The 19,725-nt window shown below is 48.7% G+C and overlaps 1 protein-coding gene across 1 annotated transcript in view; it reads left to right on the top strand.

Annotated features, from left to right (window-relative positions):
• The first annotated feature begins 13,873 nt into the window (after positions 1 to 13,873).
• The window catches only part of APCDD1L (APC down-regulated 1 like), a 50,744-nt gene continuing 44,892 nt past the window's right edge, over positions 13,874 to 19,725 (top strand). The window contains exons 1-2 of the mRNA XM_069495788.1: positions 13,874 to 13,966; positions 16,521 to 16,656. Of these exons, the coding sequence (XP_069351889.1) occupies positions 13,874 to 13,966; positions 16,521 to 16,656 (229 nt within the window). The remainder of the gene's footprint in view (positions 13,967 to 16,520; positions 16,657 to 19,725) is intronic.

Genomic DNA, 19,725 nt, shown 5'->3' with positions numbered 1-19,725 from the left:
TCAGGAACCCCCGTCATCCTGCAAGCCTCAGCCCAAACTCGGGTTTTCAAAAAACCTTCCCAAGTTCTTGCCCTCTAAGGCACCATTTTTCGTCAATTGCATGCGCGCGCACGCGCGTGTGTGTGTGTGTGTGTGTGTGTGCACGCGCGTGCGCACGTGTGTGTGTGTGTGTGTGTGCGCGTGTGCGTGTGCGTGTGTGTGTGTGTAATTACTTGGTACCATCGGCCCCATCAGCAGCATCACAGCCCCCACACTAAGCATGCCTGGCAGGACCTCCACACACGTACTGAGTGACAGTTCAAAGACACAGGAATAGCTAATGTTCAGTGAGCTCTCACTGCGCACAGGCAGGGTTCGCTGGAATCCTCCCAGCAATAATAATGGCTAATATTTAAGGGGTGCATACTCGACGCTGGGCCCCATCCTACAAATGTGACGTACGATTCCTCATCTACTCCACACATCGGTTCTAAACCATCCGTGATGATCAGTCTCACAGGTCGACACGGCTGGGCTCTGACCACTCAAACTGCAGGCATTGCTGGGAAGGTATTTTGTCCACGGGGTAACACCCGCAGTCAGGTGACTTTAAGTAAAGATTACCCTTAATAATCTGGGGGCCCCATCCAATCAGTGGAGAGGTCTTAAGAGCAAAATCGAGGTTTCCTTGAGGAGGAAGACATTTTCCCTGTGGGCCGCAGCCTCATCTGCCCAAACCCAGGGACCTCTAGCCCGCCCTGCAGATTTCAGACTCACTAAGCCAGACCCCATAGTCCCGTAAGCCAATTCTTTAGAATAAATCTCCTCATGTGTACATCCTGCTGATTCTGTCCGGCACAACCCTTACCAGGACGCCATGCACATTTCTAATCAGGACACCGAGCCACGGGCAGGTCTCTGTTGCTTGCCCAGGGTCGGTGCATGCTGGAGCCGGGATTCGAACTCAGGCAGGCAGGCCCCAGAGCTGGCACCGTTGACTCCCACCGCACTGCAGCAAAGGAAACCTTCCTCCCCCACCCATTCTCCTCGATCGCCGGCAGGGCAGGGTGGGGTGTGGAGGGACCGTGTGCAGAAGTGCGGTTCTGCTGCAGCCAGAGCTGAGTTAGAAATTCCTGCCGCGCCTGGACGTGGGTTGAGCTGGGTCAAGGGTGGCAATCGATACGATTAATAAAGCATAGCTGGAGTTTTTATTCCCCCTGTCGTGACGGATGAGGCCTTTGAAGCAACGAGCGGAGGCCTCACCCTGAGCACCCAGGAAAGATTTGTGGGCACATTTATATGAAGGAGCGCCTTCCAGCTCCCACGCGTGTTTAAGTTGACTTGCTTCAAACCAAGATCAAAGAACAGGCTGGAGATATTGTTTCACTGCTTTGTATAAATCAGCCAGACAAACTGTGGCCTCGACAACTACTGATGTTTCTCCAGTTGGAGGTAACTTGTTAAGAAACATGTCAGGCAGCTGCAAAAATCCGAGCCTCCTTGGGAAAGACACAGGGAGAGGAATTGATCACTTGCCGCCTGACTTTACCTTAACTCTTTCCGAAGCCACAGTGGAGAAGGCCCCAAGGTCCACTTTTCACGTATCCTTCAACCTTTCAGAGCGGATCTGAGTGCTCATTTTTAACACTAATGCCTTCTGTGTTTGTGGAGTTTTCAAACGGTCACAGGCATTGTCCTGTTTCAACTTCATAACAACCATACGAAGCAAGGGCAGCAAAGATCTCTGCCCTCCTGCTGATGGGGAAGTGGGGCTCGGAAAAGTCAAGGGGCTGGCCCAAGGTCACCCAGACACACGCTGACAAAAGTGGGCCTAAGCTGGGGGTCTCTCCCCAGTCACACATCACTCCCTCCCTCTGTAGATTTCCTTCTTCCCCTCACTTTGCCAATGTTTCCCGGGTGCTTTCTGTGTGCCCCGTCTTGGGCTGGATATTTTCTCTGTCTCTTGCTCTCTTCAAACATTTCCGGACCTACACATCTTCTCTTGCCTTGAGATATGCTTCAGATGGTGGAAAGTTCAGAGAATCCCACCAGTGAGCAATCTCACACCACACACACACACACACACACACACACACAGCTAGAGTCTGAGGGACATGGGAATTACACAGACAAAACCCACTTCATTTCCCTCGTGTGCATCTGGGCTCCTTCCATTGTGCAGAGATGTTCTTTAGATCTATGTCAATTAATACCCTCCATTGATTTTATTAATCTAACAGAGAGCTTAACAGCAGCCAAGCACTTTTTATTTACTAGCTCTTTTCATTCTCTCTGTAACGTTTGATCTCCCTTGTACAGATAAGGAAACAGAAACTGAGACTCAGAGAGGCCAAGCACCTTCTCCGACGTCACGCGGAGAGCATGAGAGGGAACGCTGGTCCCAAGGCCCTTTGTCCCTAACCTAGCTTAGGTGCTTTGTGTCATTTACTTTCCTTCATAGTATTTGCTTTGCTTCACAGTAATCACTTATCAAAGGACACATTATTTTTACTGAAGAAAATTTATTTTTAAAAGAAGGTGACTGCTTCAGAAAGCTAGAAAGAGCATCACTCCCATCCTTACCACTGCAACAAAAAACAAGCATGACAATGTGAAACTTTGCAACTTTTCTTTAATCCAATAGAGAGCTGAGACTACAACCAATTAACCTGAAATCTAAGGAAAAAGCGATGCCTGTAAGGAGAGACAGGACTAAAACACATGTTTACCTGGATGAGATACCACTGGACACTGGTAAAAAAAAAAAAAAAAAAAAAAAAAATCAGCTAGAATATTTACCGAATTGCTAATGGCTGTGTTAGCTAGCAAGATAATACATCACTGGGAGCCACAGACACAAGAGGAATTCACTCCATACACAGGTTTGTTTCCATGGCTGCCCAGGTGCTCACAGAAAGGTGGGATGCTGAGAACACATCCCTCACAGAGTATCCTGGGAGAGGGGAGCAGCAGCCACTGCAGGAAAAGCACCAAGCCCCACCTGATCTCCCTAAAACATCTAGGGGAAGGGCAATAAACCTGTGACCATCAAGGCACGAGTGAAAACCATTGAAGCTGACTGAAGGAAACAAGAACAACAACAAAACCTCCATTCCCGTGGTGCTTCAGGGTGGGCTGGAATACATCCTGAGCCCAGACCTATAGCTGGAGCTGGACAGGATCACATAGGGCCTGGCTAAAAGGGGGACACATTCAGAACAAGACAGAACGCTCCCCACCCCCACCACTAGGCAAACAGGCATGGAGTAACAAGTAACACTGGTCCACTTCTGGGAAAGGGACAAGAGCAGGGAGAGATACTCACTCAGTACCAAAGTGCAAAGGAAGACTTAAAGCTGAGGGTGGAGCAGATGTTGATAAAAACCCGTTAGCAAAGCAGCCCCCAACCTAAACACAGGCTAATGCAAATGGACTTTGAAATTACACTGGGGGTAACTATGGCCTTCCTGAACTCCTAAATAGATCAACTCTACTCCCCATACTAAAGGCCTAGCAAGAATAAAGGCATGTTCCATTCCCAGACATTAAAACTATTTACCTCAGTGCCTACTGTCCTACACAAGATGTTTAGCTTTTAATAAAAAAGTGTGAGGTATTCAAAGAAGTGAGAAAGAAAACAACACACTGTCAAGAGACAAAAAAATCAATAGACTCAGACTCAGCTATGATATAGATGTTGAAATCACTAGATAGGAATTTAAAATAACTATGATTAATATGTTAAAGACTCTAGTGGAAATGAGGACACCATGAATTGTAACATGGGTAATTTAAGCAAAGGAGTAAAACTATAAGAAAAAGTCAAATGGAAATGCCGGAAATAAAAACCATGCTAACAAAGATAAAGAAGGATTTTGATAGACTCATTAATAAATTTAACGTAGGTAAGAAAAGAATCAACTAACTTGAGGATAGGTCAATAGAAATTATTCAAACTCATACTCAAAGAGGAAAAGGAGTTAAAAAAAAAAAAAAAGCAAAGCATCCAAGAGTTGTGGGACAATAATAAGTGGCCTAACAGAAGCATAACTGGAATCTCAGAAGGACAAGACAAATGAGGCAGAAAAAAATATTTGATAAAAATAACTATCTAATTGACACTCATAGAACAGTCCATCCATGTACATAAGAAACATTCACCAAACAAACCATATTCTGGACAATGTCAATACTTACAATAATTGAAATTATACAAAGAGCATTTTCCAAAACTAATGACAGACCCCAAACCACAGACCCAAGAAGCTCATAGAACACCAACCAGGATAAATGAAACAGAAACAAACACCTAGGCACATCATACATTCAAACTGCTAACCCTAAGGATAAATAGAAAAATCTAAAGATGGCCAGAGAAAATGATACATTAAATATAGAGGAAAAAAGATAAGAATTACGTCAGACTTCTCATCAGAAGTTAGGCAAGCCAGAGACAATGAAAATGACAACTTGAAAGTGCTAAAAGAAAAATACTATCAACCCCAAATTTATGCCCAGCTTGTGAGCCAAATCCAGCTCACTGCCTAATTTTTATAAGTTTTTACTGGACCAAACCCATACAAATTCATTTATGTATTATCTATGACTGCTTTTACACTATGGTGGCAGGGTCAAGAAGTTGTGACAAAAACCATATGGCCTGCAAAACCTAAACTATTTATTATTTGACCCTTTACAGAAAATGTTTGTCAACTCCTGGTCTAAAAGATAACTGACTTTCAAAAAAGTAGTAGCAAAAACAAAAGTAGGAACAAGTCATTGTGTACTCATAGCCTACATAAAAGTAAAACATATGACACCAATGACACAAAGCATTGAAGGGAAGAATTATCAGCATATATTTGTAAGTTTCTTAGACTGGACTTAAAGCACTATCATATTATTTAAGGTTAGAATTTTTAATTAAACATGCATATTGTAAACCTTAGAGCAACCACTAAAAATTTTTAAGAGATATAAATAAGCCAATAGTGATGATAAAATGGAATCATATATAGAAGGAAAGAAATAATAAAGATAAGCATATAAGTTAGTGAAATTGAGAGCAGAAAAATAACAGAGAAAAAAATTAAACCCAAAGCTACTGCTTTGAAAAAAAATCAATAAAACAGGCAAATCTCTAACTAGACTGACCAAAAAAAGAGAGAGAACACAAGTTATCAATATCATAAATGAAAAATTGGACATCAATCTTTATGCTCAATAAGGGAATGTTACAATCAACTCTATGCCTCCAAATTTAACAACTTAGATGAAATGGGGAGATTCCTTGAAAGATACAAACTGTCAAAGCTCACTCAAGAAGAAATAGATAACCTGAATAACCCTATATCTACTAAGGAAATTAAATGTATAATTAAAAACCCTCTGGAAAAGAAAACTCCAGGCCCAAATGGCTTCATTGGTGAATTCTACCAAATATTTGAGAAAGAAATAATACTAATTTTACACATATTTTCCCAAAATAGAAAAGAAGAAATGACACTTCTCAACTCATTTTATGAGATCAGCATAACCCTCATACCAAAACCAGACAAACACATTACAATAAGATAAAACTACAAACCAATAACTCTCACGAATATAGATAAAATCCTTAACAAAATGTAAGCAAATCGAATCCAACATTATGTAAAAAGGGCAATACATTATAGCCAAATGAGGTTTATCCCAAGAATGCAAGGCTGGTTCAATATCCAAAAGTCAATCAATGTAATTCAAGATGTCTGCAGAATAAACATTAAAAATCATATGATCATCACAAGAGATGCAGAAAAGCATTTTATAAACACACATTCATAATAAAAACTCTCAGAAAATAAGGACTAGAAAAAACATGCTCAACCTGATAAAGGCATCTATAAAAAAAACCTACAATTAATGTCATACATAATGGTAAAAACCTGAATGCTTTTCCCCTAAGATCAAGACTGAGGAAAGGATACTGGCTCTCAACCCTCCTGTTCAATATGGTACCAGTACAACAAGGCAAGGGGGGAAAATCCACATTGGAAAGCAAGAAACAAAACTATCTGTATTCATATATCACATGATTATCTACATACAAATTTCAAAGACTCTATTTTAAAAACTACTAGAACTAAAATGTGAGTTTAGCAAGGTCATAGAACACAAGGTCCATATACAAAAATTAATTATATTTCTATAACCTCCCACTCCCCTGAGGCCAGCCATAGAAACCAGAATCTTGTTATCACCTCGGATTAAACAAATATTTCTTAGATATGGTCCTAAAAATATAATCCATGAAAGAAAAAAATCTTAAATTGTACTTCATCAAAATTAACAACTTATGATCTTCAAAAGATAGCATTAAGAAAATTAATAAAGAAGCTAAGGACATATCAGGTAAAAGACTCAAATTCAGAATATCTAAAGAATACTTTAAGGCTGGGTGCGGTGGCTCACGCTTGTAATCCTAGCACTCTGGGAGGCCAAGGCGGGTGGATTGCTCAAGGTCAGGAGTTCGAGACCAGCCTGAGCAAGAGCGAGACCCCGTCTCTACTAACAATAGAAAGAAATTATCTGGCCAACTAAAATATATATAGAAAAAATTAGCCGGGCATGGTGGTGCATGCCTGTAGTCCCAGCTACTTGGGAGGCTGAGGCGGTAGGATTGCTTAAGCCCAGGAGTTTGAGGTTGCTGTGAGCTAGGCTGATGCCACAGCACTCTCTCTAGCCTGGGCAACAAAGCGAGACTCTGTCTCAAAAAAAATAAATAAATAAAAAAATAAAATAATAATAAAGAATACTTAAAGCTCAATGATAAGAAAATGAACAACCCAAATAAAAAATGGGCAAAGGATTTGAAATCTTTACTCCTCTCCCCACAAATATGATTGCAAATGATCCCATGAAAAGATGCTAAAATCCTCAGTCGTCCAGGAAATAAAAATTAAAACCACAGTGAGATCCCACTCACCACATGCCAATTAGACCAACAAAAGCCATAAACCTGTGATGGTATCAAGTGCTGATGTGGTTGTAGAGTAACTGGAATGCTCATACCCTGCTTGTAGGAATGCAAAAACAGTGTGGCCACTTTGAAAAACAGCTTAGCAATTTCTTACAAAGTTAAACACACGTTTGTTATACAACACAGCAATCCCATTGATAGGTAACTACCCGAGAGAAATGAGAACTCATGTTCACATAGAAAGCTGTACATGAATGTTTAGAGCAGCCTTATTTGTAACTGCCAAAGGGAAACAACCCTAATGTCCCTCAACAAATTATGGTCTATCCTGACAACTGAACACTACTCATCAACAAAAAGGAATGCACTACTGATACGCACATAACGTGAATGAATACTGGATGCATTCCACTAAGTGAGAGAGGCCAGGCTCAAAAGGCCACATGCGATGTGATTCCATTTATGGGACATGCTGGAAAAGGCACAATTATAGGAACAGAGAACAGATCATTAGTGGCAAAGGAGAGTTAGGAGGGGTTGTCACTCCCAAGGGAGCATTTAGGAGATGGAACTCTTCTGTATCTTGCTGTGGTGGTAGTTGCACACTGTCTACACTTACGCAAATTCACAGAACTGTACGCTAAAAGGCTCAACTTTACTGTACACAAATTATACCTCAATGAAAAATGGGAAAAAGCAGAAGGGGGAAGCAGTCTCTCTCACGGCAAATAGAAAATAACCATCCTTTTCTAAGGGCAGTGAAAACAAAGTGTCAAAATTAAACTTTGGTGAGATACTGCTCCCTACTCACAAGCTCTGAGCCCGAGGACTCCTTTACCTTGGAGGGGGTGAGTGTTAAGTGGCGTTGACGAGACAGCAACACCCAACAGACACTTTCTCTTTAACGATACAACGACTGAGAAGGGAGTCAATGATATTTCATGCTGTGTCCACAAAGCACCTGAAACCATCTCAGCCGTCTCCAGTGGGGAACTGCACACCTCCTGCTGGACCCCATGGCAGGCAACGTAAGCGGGGTCCCAGCCACCTTCTCACTGGGTACCCCACCCCCTTTCTGGAGGACACACACTTTGCAGCCTTCTTCCTGGGCCTCCTTGCCCTAGGTCTTGCACTCTGCCACCCACAGAGTTGAGAAAACATCACTGCCTGGTGGGCCCTAAGCTTCAGCTCCTCCTTAGGAAAGGAGCCCTTTCTCTGGGGACCTCAGAGACTCAAAGGATCCTTCTCTCCTGGTACAACTGCTGACACCTGAAAGCAGACGTTTGGCTTGCTGTGCTGCCCAGCTACCCTCACTTCACCCACCCACAGCAAAGCCCACGTTTTCACCCCATTCCCATCAGGGGCTCACCTCCTATCCCTCCCAAAGGGCATTTGTTGAATGAATGCTGAGTGAGGTTTTCCTGCTTTTTACAGCTTTCTGCAGTATTGATGTATTCCACATTGCAATAAGTAAAAGAGAGGACAGATACCTGCATTCTGGGAGACGGACCTTCACCTCCACACAATGCACCTTGGATGTTTTATGGATGAACAATCTGAGTCCAGAGGGGGACAGAGACTTGCCACCACTGCTGGACGGTGGTTGGCTGGGCTAGACCCAGGATTCTGGGCCCCAGTAACCTCCTCCTCATCATCATCGTCGTCTCCAGGGCTCAACATTACCCAATGCTGCCTCATGCCAGGCTCTGGGCTTGGGGCTTGACCCATATCATCCCGTTTACTCAGAATAGCCGTCCGAGACTGGTTAACGTGGTCCAACAAACGTACACCTTCAACATCAGTACCCTCCTCAGAATGGTGCACCACCCCGGCTAGCAGAGGCCATGGGACCCTGTGTCCCCAAGGGGAGCAGCACGGTTGTGGCTCCTGTCCTGTGTCCACAGGGCCTAGTGGTGACCACCGGGGCAGGGTCACCAGCACTGGTGCCTTAGCTCCTCTCCCCACCCCTTTTACATTTTGTGTAGAGATTGTTGAAATCCACCATACACGCTACTTCCCAATAACCACGCAGCCCTGAGACACAGCAGGACCCTGTGGATATAGGTGAGGTGCAGGGGCAGGCCACCCACAGCCACCTTGGGGACTGGCTTTTGCTGGTCCCGGGTCTGCAGGTGGGTCTGCCGAAGCACACAGACACCCACCAGCTTCCCCCTGTGGACCAGCCCACTGTCTGGGCATGTCACCCCAGAAACCCTTTCTGTCCCCCTTTCCCTGGAGCTACCAGGCCACAAACATCCGAGCTGTGACAAATGTGGTAGCAGAAAAGGGCACAAGGTGAACCGTCCCTCACACCACCCCGTGGCACCCACGGCTCCCTTCTCACTCAGTGGCCAGCCTCCACGGCTGGCAGAGTCCAGAAGCAAGGCCGGGAGGCCTCACACCAGGATCTCCGTCGTGATCCTGGGCCTTCAGTGGGAGATTTGGTCTTAGTTTGTTTAAATTGTTTGCTAAAACTAACGGCACGTTTCTTAATCTCCCAGAGCTTTGGGGAAACGGGCCAGAAAAAAATCAGCCTCTGATTCATTTTCTCTCCACCTTCTCCAAATGAAAGAGAAAACTGAATGAATGTCTGTGGTTGATTAATGTGAGTGGCTTAAATCAAAGCCCTGCTTCCCCCGTGGCCGAGTCTCGGCAGAGCGTAGGAAGCTGGCTGCTTTCAACACGTTTCGGTAAGAGTGCCCTGCTGGTGACGGGCACGAGCAGATCTCAGCTGCATCAGACCCAGGTGTTCATCACCCTGAAGCCTGGTGGGAAGACTCTGGGGTGAGGGGGTCGGGACAGCACGGAAGGGACAATATCTTGTTCATCTTTTCTCTTGGGGGCAGTTTGCACCCTCACTGCCAGCCCAAGCGGCACTCACCTTGGTCTTGAAGAATCGGGACATTCTGCTATACGGTCTACGAGTTCTTTTTTTAAGCTGGCATGAGCCAAATAAAACAGGTAGGTGTCCAGACCTGTTTAAAAAGGATAACCCCCAGCTAAGCGCATAAATCACAGCCCACTGCCTTTTATCATGCAAACACCGCCAGAGATTCGAATGCACTAAACAGCCTACACACAGATCCTCGTTGTTATCTCCTTAAGCCCGTTAAATATGTAGGAAAGAAAATGCCTTCACATCTTGGGCCTGTTTTAAACTATCAGGCAACAGATTAGAGTTAATTAATGCTGTGAACTCTGAAGCCGCCAGCTGGGAGGCCCCCTGTGGGATCCAGGTCCACACCTGTGGCAGATGTAGGTTCAGAAAATCTAAGTGGACACTGATGAGCCCCCGCCACACCTGCTGCCCCGACGTTGGAGCCCCGGGTGCCTGATCCGTGACTCACCAGTCGAGTCGGGATAGAGAGCTAAACCCCCACCTCTGAGACAGAAAGTCGGTGGACTCCAAGCAGGTGGACTCCAAGCAGAAACTGTGCGAAGGTCTCTTGCCGGAGCTCTGGAAATTGCCAGGGGTTCCAGGCCGCAAGGCAAGACTGCTAAGTTGCTCAGGCAAGTTGGAGAGAGCTTATCAATTATTCATGCAACTGGATAAACACGGATTTTATCTTGTAGCATGAATCAAGAGATAAAAATTCCATTTCAAGCAGGGGTGGGGTGGGCGGGGGTTGGAGATTAAACCCTGAATGTTAATTGTAAACTGAAAAAAAAAGAAGAGAGAAGGAAGGAAGAAAAAAATAAGGTCTTCTGCTTGGGTTGTGCTGTGAGCACTTGTACGGTTCCCACTCCCACCCCCAAATGTTGCTTCTCCCATTTCCCAAGACCCCTGAACCCGGCAGACAGCCAGAAGAGAAACAGAGAGCACCGTTCACCTTGAAGTTAGCCAGCCTGCCCCTTGGCGCTGCACCAGTCCTCTTATTGACTGAACGCACACGTGGTAGCTGGTGGGCGGGTGGATCTGTAAACTCTCCAAACAATACCCCTTTCAGGTATTTCTATTTAAAATCAATTTGCTGTTCCAGACTGAAATCCAAAGCTGCGGAAAGTTTACAAACAGCTGCCTGACAAGGCAAAAGCTCAAAACACAACAAAGGCAAAACCGACATGTGGGTTATTTTGGCCAAACAAGGCTATGACTTCCCTTTTGGGCCCCTCCCACCCTGCCCATGGTCCGGCACCTGACAGTTCCTTAAAGGCCAGCAAATTAAGCCCAAAGATGAAATTGGGAAATTAGTGGTTTATTTAGACATTCGCATTATTAAATTTGACCATAGTTTGGAAAATAAATATCAGTGACAGCAGGGGCTGTCCCCAGTGTAGGACTATGCAGGACTTTCATTTTTCTTCTATTTTCTCTGTATTTCCCAAATGGTATATTAGGAACACTGTTACTCTTATAATGGGAGAGAAATAATAAACGTTGTACTTTTAAAATACTAAATTAGGAACAGATATTGATTTTTTTAAATAATAGGAGACAACGGTAAACTTCACGATTGACATGGTTTGAAGACACACGTTCTCAAACTTTTCTTCTCCCCGCCCCAACAAAAGCCCCTCAAAAGGCAGGAATCTGTCCCAATGGGTTTGCCTTTTCTTGCCACCTGCATGGTAGATGGGTTGGGGCTGATGGGTGTGGGAAGATGAGACCCTGTCCCCACCCAGCAGCCCCTCTGCAAACGCTGGTGGGAATGAGACGGAACCACACCTGCTCTCTGGTCTCGGCAGAGTGGCACTGAGGGGAAAACCAGGAGGCGTCGGTAAGTCCAACTCGAGTGTGACACCCAACCACCATTTTGGCAATCCCCTTCCCCTTGCTGTGCCTCAGTTTCCCCGTAGCTGAGACAGGGATCAGAGGTTTACTTTCTCTTTAGCTTATCTTACTTTTTTCGGCCTCAGATGCAGAAAGTTCCATCAACATTCCCAAGTTCATGGCTCGCTAATAACCTCAGTCTATGTTAGGATCCTCATTTGTCCTGTTTTCTTATTTTATAGATTTTCCTCTTTGCTGCCCCATCCCCATACCCATTTCCTTCCTCCCCCGAGTATGTGCGATGGGCTGTCTTAGACACACACACACACACACACACACACACGAAAACCACGTCTGCGTGCAGGTTTGTGGTCTGAGTTTACACCAACGAGCTCTTCTGCCTCTTTAATGAGATGCTGTCTTGCTTCTAGATCTTTCCACCACCAGCATCTCGTTCATTTTCCAACCGCCATGGATCCCTCCTTGCAGTCCTCACATTTGACAGACACCTGGGGGGCACCACTAAGAGGAGGGAGGGCTGGGGACCGTCCTTTCTGCCTGGCTCCTGTCCTCTCATCCCTGGGAGGCCCCCAAGGAGCCATCTGTAGAGGAGTGGACCAGATGAGGCCAGAGGCCCCCCAGCTCCAGCCCCTGCAGTGTTGAGCCCAGCATGGGGTCCTGGGCAAGAGGAGCCACTCACCCACAGACCCACGTGTCCCTGTGAAACAGTGGTGACATCCACCACCTTACCCAGGACCTACAACCCACAGAGCCCCATGCCAAGAGCTGTCCTTGCATCACCCTCCCCCAAACCCTGCACATTCTCACTGTTTAGGTGACCAGCACAAGGCTCAGAGAGGTTGTGCCCAAAGGCCCACAGTCACACACCTCAGGAGTGGTCGCACCAAGACGTGAACTCCACCGGATGCCCCACACCTGCCTTCTCCCTGGGGTGGGCAGCCTCTCCTCAGTCCCGGCATCGACAGAATTTCTCTCTTGCACTGAATTGTCTTGTTCTCAAGGAAACTGGACATAGCCAGCCCATTCTCTCTACAGACTGTCTGCCAGCCTGGTGTGTCTAGACACCTCCAAATGTCCATCAGTTCCATGGACAGAGGGCACCAACCAGGCACCGAGTAGACGAAGCTATCGTGACCAGAGGGGACAGATGAGTGTCAGTCACTTGGTGACCATGGGCTGTTCAGGAGAGCAGACACAGTGTTTCCCTGCCTCAGTTTCTCCATCTGTAACATGAGATCTGGGCGACTCTGGGCCTGGCTAGCATGATTCTGGAGACAGAGATCGTCAGGTCACCAAGAGGGGCCCAGCCCACACTGGCCGGCCGTTCCCAGCCCAGGAGGCCAGCCTGGATGTTTATTTGGTTATTAGATAACCAGGCCCTGGGCACCATTTCTTTGATCAGACTCCCCTGATAACAAGCAGAGGAAACAGACCGTTTTACAGCCAGATTTTGTGGGGTCCCGTGGTGTTTGTAACAGGGACAAGGATGAGGAGGAAGGTGTTTGGAGGGGTGGGCTTAGGAAGAAAGGCCCTGTTCTGCAATGCTTTCCTGCCCACCTTTCTGGGACACTGATTTTGGGGGAGGGATGGGGTGGGAGATAAACACGGAGCAGGAAGACTGGCTGCCACTCACAGCACCCTGCTCACCACCGCCTCCCTCACACCCACTGTGCCTGTCCCCAGCAAGACACCCTCCCCCGTCCTCGCCAAACCCTGGGCAACTCTGACCACCTGGGAGGGCCCTTGTGGTTAACAGCCCAGAAAAGCCCAGCTCTGGAGGCCAAAATGCTGTGAAGCCCATGGACGCGACACCCGGCCAGGCCAGCGCTGAACCGGCCTCTCCCCCACACAGCCTTGCAGTTGCCACCATCGCAAATGCCTCCAGCGTTACTCTGTGTGTAAGAAAGAGGCTGGGAACCCAGCGAGCATCACCCTTCCTCGAGCAAAAGGCAAGGTCTGGACAGCATAACTATCTTCTTTTCCTCTCTCTTTCTCTTTTTTTTTTTTATTGGTTAAAAATAAATAAATGTTTGTAGCCAATCAATGAGTTTTAGCTTTGGTTCCTTCTTCCGCTCTTGTTTGATGTCCTTGTGACTCAAGGAGAGTCTGTTCCAACGCTATTTGTCCATTTTCTTTGCTTTTTTATTTTTTGGGAGTAAAATCTGCATGGCCTTGGCACGTGTGTCCTCGCCTGTAGGACGAGGATGGCCGGACCCAGCGGCCTGGACGCCCTTTCCGGCCTGTCCTATTCGTCCGAGTGTGGCCCTGGCGCTAGCATGAGGGTGCAGCGGGCGCAGGTCCCACTTGTGACTCTCAGCCTTAACAGCTGGAGTTTCGCTAAGACTCAGAAAAAGCACTTGGGGACCATGCTTCCTCTGTCACCCCTACGCCTCTCAAAGACAGGCTGTTATTCCAGAAAGGGCCTTTTCATCTGGGATCTTCAGATTCAGACTGGATCTGGGTGAGATGGGGCACCCCATAGGGACACAAAGCACCGTGGTCACAAGGGACCCTGAAGTTCTGACGCCTCCCAGCTGTGCGCCTCAGGACAGTCACCCACACTCTCTGAACTATTTCCCCATTCTGTAAAATGAGGCTGACAATAATTCCCACTTCTCATCAGGTTGTTCAGATTTAAGGTGCATGCACATAAAACACTTAGCCCACTCGGCACCTGGCCCACACCATGGTCACAGTGACAGGCAGCAGTCCCTTTTACGCGCACCTAAGCCAATGCAACTGTTAACACGTGAGTGCCGTACTTGGTGGGGAGGTTCCTAATTTTAATAGCTGTACAATAAGTTCTAAAAGTACCAAATTATGATCCCCACCTGGGACACCAATGTTGTCCCCCCAGCAACAAACCATTAATGCTTAGATCCCCACTAGTGGCCTGGGATTTCAAAATGTCCATATTCGGGAAGCCTAGAGAGTGTGATCTCAAACAGTTATGGCCAGAATAGCGTGTAGTTTTAAAACTACCCATAATTGTAAATTTTGCAAATTTGCCACAAATAATCAGAATTATACAATCATAAATAATCACCCTGCACAACTCTCCTCTTGCCCATAAAGGTTATCCCTTTCATGAGAACTTAGTATGTGGCATGTAGCCATTTTCTGCCAGGGAAAGCGTGTACCAATTTCAGTTTCAGCAAGGCCACCTCGAGTCTCACGCTGTTCTCAGTAATCCACAGAAATCAGAAAAAAAATGTCATTTTCAGGAAAAGGAAAGTGATAGTTTTCCTCACATTTCCATTTGTGTAAGATCATGCTGTGGCTGCACTCCGCACTGTTCCCTCTGGAGCAGGGGAAAGCTAAGCACAGCCAGGGGACCCCAGTTAAGGGTCCCCGGGGTTGAGGTTGAAGGGCTCTGGTGGCTCCTGGAGGTCTCGCCCGAGTGTCTGGTGAGGAATCAAAAGGTGAGGCGGTGTCCCCGATCCCCAAAGACGATCGGCCCACAAAAGCAGGACAGATGAAGCTATGGAACCTTTCAGAGGGGCGGCCGGCTGCTGGGACGTGCACCCCGATGCTCAGACGCGCACCCGGGCACCGGCCACTGCCCTTCCCCAAGGAGACGTCTCTCCTCTCTCCTGTGCTTTCTTACTCTTACCCTTCTCCTCCCCTTCCTCCTCCTCTTTTTTCCTCCTTCTCTGTCTCTCTCTCCTCCTCCCTTTCTCTCCCTCTGTCTTTCTCTCCTTTTCTTCTTTTCCTTTCCCTCTTTTTCCTTCTCTCCCTCTCAGTTCTCTCCTCTTTGTCTGTCTCCTCTCTCTCCTTTCCTGCTCCGCCCCCTACTTTCTTTCTGTTCTCTCTTTCTTTCCATCTTCTTTTGCTCTCTCACTTTCTCTCCCTCTCTCGGCCCACGGCAGCAGGAGGACACAGAGCTGTGGTCCACACATCTGCAGCACCCCCCACTCCCGCCCAGCACAGTTTTCCTTCAGTTACCCGGATGATCCAGGCAGGTAGGAACAATCCAGTTAGATTTTCCCATCTGAGGGGTCCTCTTTCTTCCTCTTCATTCATAAATCCAATAACTGGCCATGACTCTCCTCCCCAGGGGCCCACACTCCTTCCTCTAAGGTTTGCCAGCCAGCCCGGATGCCACCAAAGAGGCCTGGTGCCTGGGGTGGGGGCCAGAGGGGACTAGTTTGGGGGCATCTTGTCCGTCTGCCTCACAGCTGCCTTGCGTCTGAGCTGCCACCCTAAACTGACTCACTTGGACGAGAATGGGGTGGAAGGGCCGGAGGAGGAGTTGGGGGGAGGAGGAAGCCTGCCTGGTCGGCTCCCTGCGAGCTTTGGTGTGTGCAAGCAAAGGGGGTGGCGACCTAATTACAGAGAGTGGCTGCTGGCTCCTGGGCGCCCTGGGCTTGGCCACTCTCACTGCGCTCCTGCGCTTGCTGGAATCCAAGTTGACTCGACTTTTCCAAGAGAATCTGGAAAGCCCGAAACAGAAACTTCAGGGGTCCTGGGACCAGAGAGGCTTAGAGAAACTCCCCGCCACCCTTGCCCTTCCAGGGAACGGCCTGGCTAACGGTGCGCTTTGGCGGGAGGAGCGCATCGCTCAGTCTTGGCCAGGGCAAGAGTTTGGGGGAGGCCTCCTTGCCCACTGCGAAGACTTTGGGGGAGGGCCCGGGGACGGAGGGCGTCGGCTGGGGGTCTGCATGGCAGGAGGAGCCGCGCCAGAGGGCTGGGCGTGCCGCGCGGGTGTGCGCAACGCCCGGGGCTGTCTCCACCTCTTCTGGCAAGTTGGACCTATGAGTGCGCAGCTCGACTTACAACTATCAACAGCCCGGGAGGGTGAGTGCATGTGAGCCGCCAGGGGGGCGCAGGACCCTTGCAACTTCTCCATAGGACCCCAGCCTGGCCGCCGGCCTCCGCTGCCGCCGCAGAGCCCCGCGCCCGCGCTGCCCCTCCTCGCCCCGTGGCGGCCCCGACGGGATGCTCGCAGCCATGCTCCCCTACGCTTGCGTCCTGGTGCTTTTGGGAGGTAGGTACCACCCTCCCGCAACCCGCTGGCCGCCGAGGTCGGAAGGGAGGGAGCTTGCCGTCTCACGTCCCCCAAGGGCCCTTGGGGCCTGAGGCACTGGGCCTGTGCACCAGCGGTGATGCTGTGCCTCCGCAGCCCCCTCTCTCGTCTCACCTGGCCCACACCTGCCGCCTGTGTCCAGGAGCCTCCTGGCCCCTGAGGGAGGGAGTCTCATCACCGCTCAATGTGTGCGACCCTCGGGGAGGGGCAGGACAAAAGTTCTGAGCACCCACAGGTCCAGAACTCAGTGGGCCCCAGCTGGGCCCCAAGATCAACCCCAGCACCCTTGGTCTGGGTGGCTCAGGGCTTGTACCTTGCCATTGGGGGTCTCAGTGGGCCTAGGATCCTCTTGCATCTTCCTGGAGGCCCCTGCTCCCCTGGGCCCAGCACAAGGCGCTTTCCCTGGGACCTGGAGGCCTGGTGCCCCAGGAAACCCCAGTAGAAGAGATAGCACTTTCTCCAGGACTAATGGCTTCCCTGATGGCTCTTCTTGGGGGTTGGGGGGTGGCCAAAATTCTCTACGATTGCCAAATGACTGTGATGCTCCATCATGGGGGCCCAATCACCACGGGCAGAAAACGACAAAACGGCCACAGTTGTTGAAGTGTGCGCAGCCCAGGGCTCATCCCCAAGCACCCCCGCATTGTGAAGGGCTAAGAATTCTGGCCCTAGAGTCAATCTGGCTGGGAAGCCCAGATCAGCTTCACATCGACCTGCGTGGCCTTGGGCAAGCATGCCCATCAGTTCTCTCAGTCTCAACTTTCTCAGCTGTCAAATGGGCTCCCAAAACCCCCACCTCCGTCTGGGATTTGTGCAGGTTACAGGACAGAGTGCAGGAGGGGCTCTCTGCCCACTGCTGGGCGCTGAGCAAGTGTTCAGAGGACGCAGCCGGTCCCGCAAGGCTGTGAGGTCCTGCAGGAAGATGTGCTGCCCACGATCCCACAGAGCACTCTCTGCTCCATTTACAGGCAAAGAGCAATGATCAAGGCTACTCACAGGGGCTCGCCAATGCCAGTCTTTTCTCCCCAGCCCCAAATTTCTAAGCAATGTATTCTGAGAAGAGATGAAAGGGGTTGGAGCCAGGGCTAAGGGAGGGGCCCAGTAGCAACCTGGAGAGCTGTAGATGCACTCGTCCAAAGGCACACTCATCAGGGGCTGCTGTCCCTGAAGGCTGGAAGGGAGCAGTCACAGAGTCCCTCCCTCATCATCGTAATAAGAGGCCGAGCCAGCCCTGCTGGTCTGTTGGACAGGGCAGGGAAACAGGAACTGGAAGGGTGGCAAGAGGCTGACCAAGGACGCCCATGCTGGGTGTTGAGACAGGGAGAATGGGAATCGAGTGTCCCCTGCTCTCCTCCACCTCCTCCCCAGGCTGTTCCACCCTGGGGAACTCTTATTGCATGGGGCAATAAGAGCAGCAGGACACACTACCCCAGGAACCTGCAGTCTGGGTCACAGCACGGGGCTGTTGTCTTTGGCAGGCCCTGAGCTTCCTGGCAGGCCCTGAGCTTCCCGTCATGCCAATAAAATCAGTGCAAGTTCAGCGTCGTGGCTCGCTCCTGGGGAGACTTGCTGCTTTGCTGGTCGGTGACCTTTTGCCACAGCAAGTCGGACAGACTCCACAGCAGAGCAGCCCAGAGCGCCCGGTAGGGCCTATGCGAGTGGGGGAGCCGCTCCGGAGCCCACCCTGGAACCCACCGGCCCTCGATTCGGGCGCAGCCACAGTTCCCCACGCTAAGTGGGGCACCCTTTTCACACTGGACGCTTTTTTCAAAAGTCCTTTTCACCGCTGGCTGAATCACCAGACGACGAGATCCTTTCGCTTTAGTGAAAGGAAACAGAACCCGGTTAATCCTGCAGCTACTTACATAATTTAGGGACCTGAGCTGAGGCATGCCTGAACTCCATGCCTCCAGGGTCCAGAAAGTTTATGTAATGGTGGCACTCCAGCCCCTCCCCAGGGGAGTTTGGAATGAGTCTACACTCACATCAGGGGTTCTCAATCTCATCACTGCGGATGTGTGGCACCCGCTGATTCTCAGCTGGGGGGAGCAGGGCCGTCCTGTACATTTTGGGGACTTTAGCAGCATCTATGGCCTCTTCCTACCCAGTGCTGGTAGCACCTCCTCCCAGCTGAGGATCTCTGGTACGGATGTATCAACCCAACTGGTAGCTTTTCCCATAAATCTTTGTCAAAATCACTGGGTTGGATGGATTTTGTTATTCTTGCTCGGAACAATCAGGAAATCAAAGGCGCAGTAGGGCCCCAAGAAAAACAACATAGCTTAGGTGGTTTCTAATTTGGACGTTGATTTTTCCCATTCGTTCTCCCTCCCTCTTGTATCTGAAAATGTCTTCTTGGTGGACGAGCGAGCTGGGCTGGGGGTATGTGCAGTTACCCGCTGCAGCACGCCTTCTTCCAAGCCCTGCGGTGCCAGATGTGTCTGTGACAGTCCTCCAGCTGCCAGCTTTGGTTCACTCCACAGCAATTTCTGGCTTTTAAAAATCTCCTTACTCAACAATTTATGCCTGAGGGGGAAAATGAGAAACCATAGCTTCTTTTTTTTTTCCGCACTTGTATTTTTTTTCTACTTTCACTTCTGCTTTTATCTCTAGCCATATACTTTGCAATGGCAAGTGATCATTTAGAGACAGATTAACCAAGATGAAATCACAGGCTAGTCCCTAATAAATTAGTTGTTGATGTGGAGCTCTGTTTTGAAACCCAGAATAAAAAGTGGAAGGAAAATTAACTTAAATACATGCATCCAAAAATCAAATGTGAATGGAGATCAGTAATTGTTTTAGTTGTTTAAAACAAAGAAAATTATCAACGGGAACTTCCTCTTGCCGGGTTGCGAGGTGCTCGGCAAGGACGCATCATCGTGGCCAGCTGTTTGTTTCACTTACCTCCTGACCGAGGCCGTAATCTCTAAATTCAAAATAACCAGCTCAAGGCAAATATAGCAGCTTTCTTGATTTTAAAACCATCTGGATGGCAAACCAGTTAGGAGCTACACGTGAGGAATATTT

Source organism: Eulemur rufifrons, chromosome 20 (genome assembly GCF_041146395.1).
Source record: "Eulemur rufifrons isolate Redbay chromosome 20, OSU_ERuf_1, whole genome shotgun sequence".
NCBI lineage: Eukaryota > Metazoa > Chordata > Mammalia > Primates > Lemuridae > Eulemur > Eulemur rufifrons.
The sequence above is the reverse complement of the archived record's forward strand: the minus strand, read 5'-3'. Positions and strand labels throughout refer to the sequence as shown.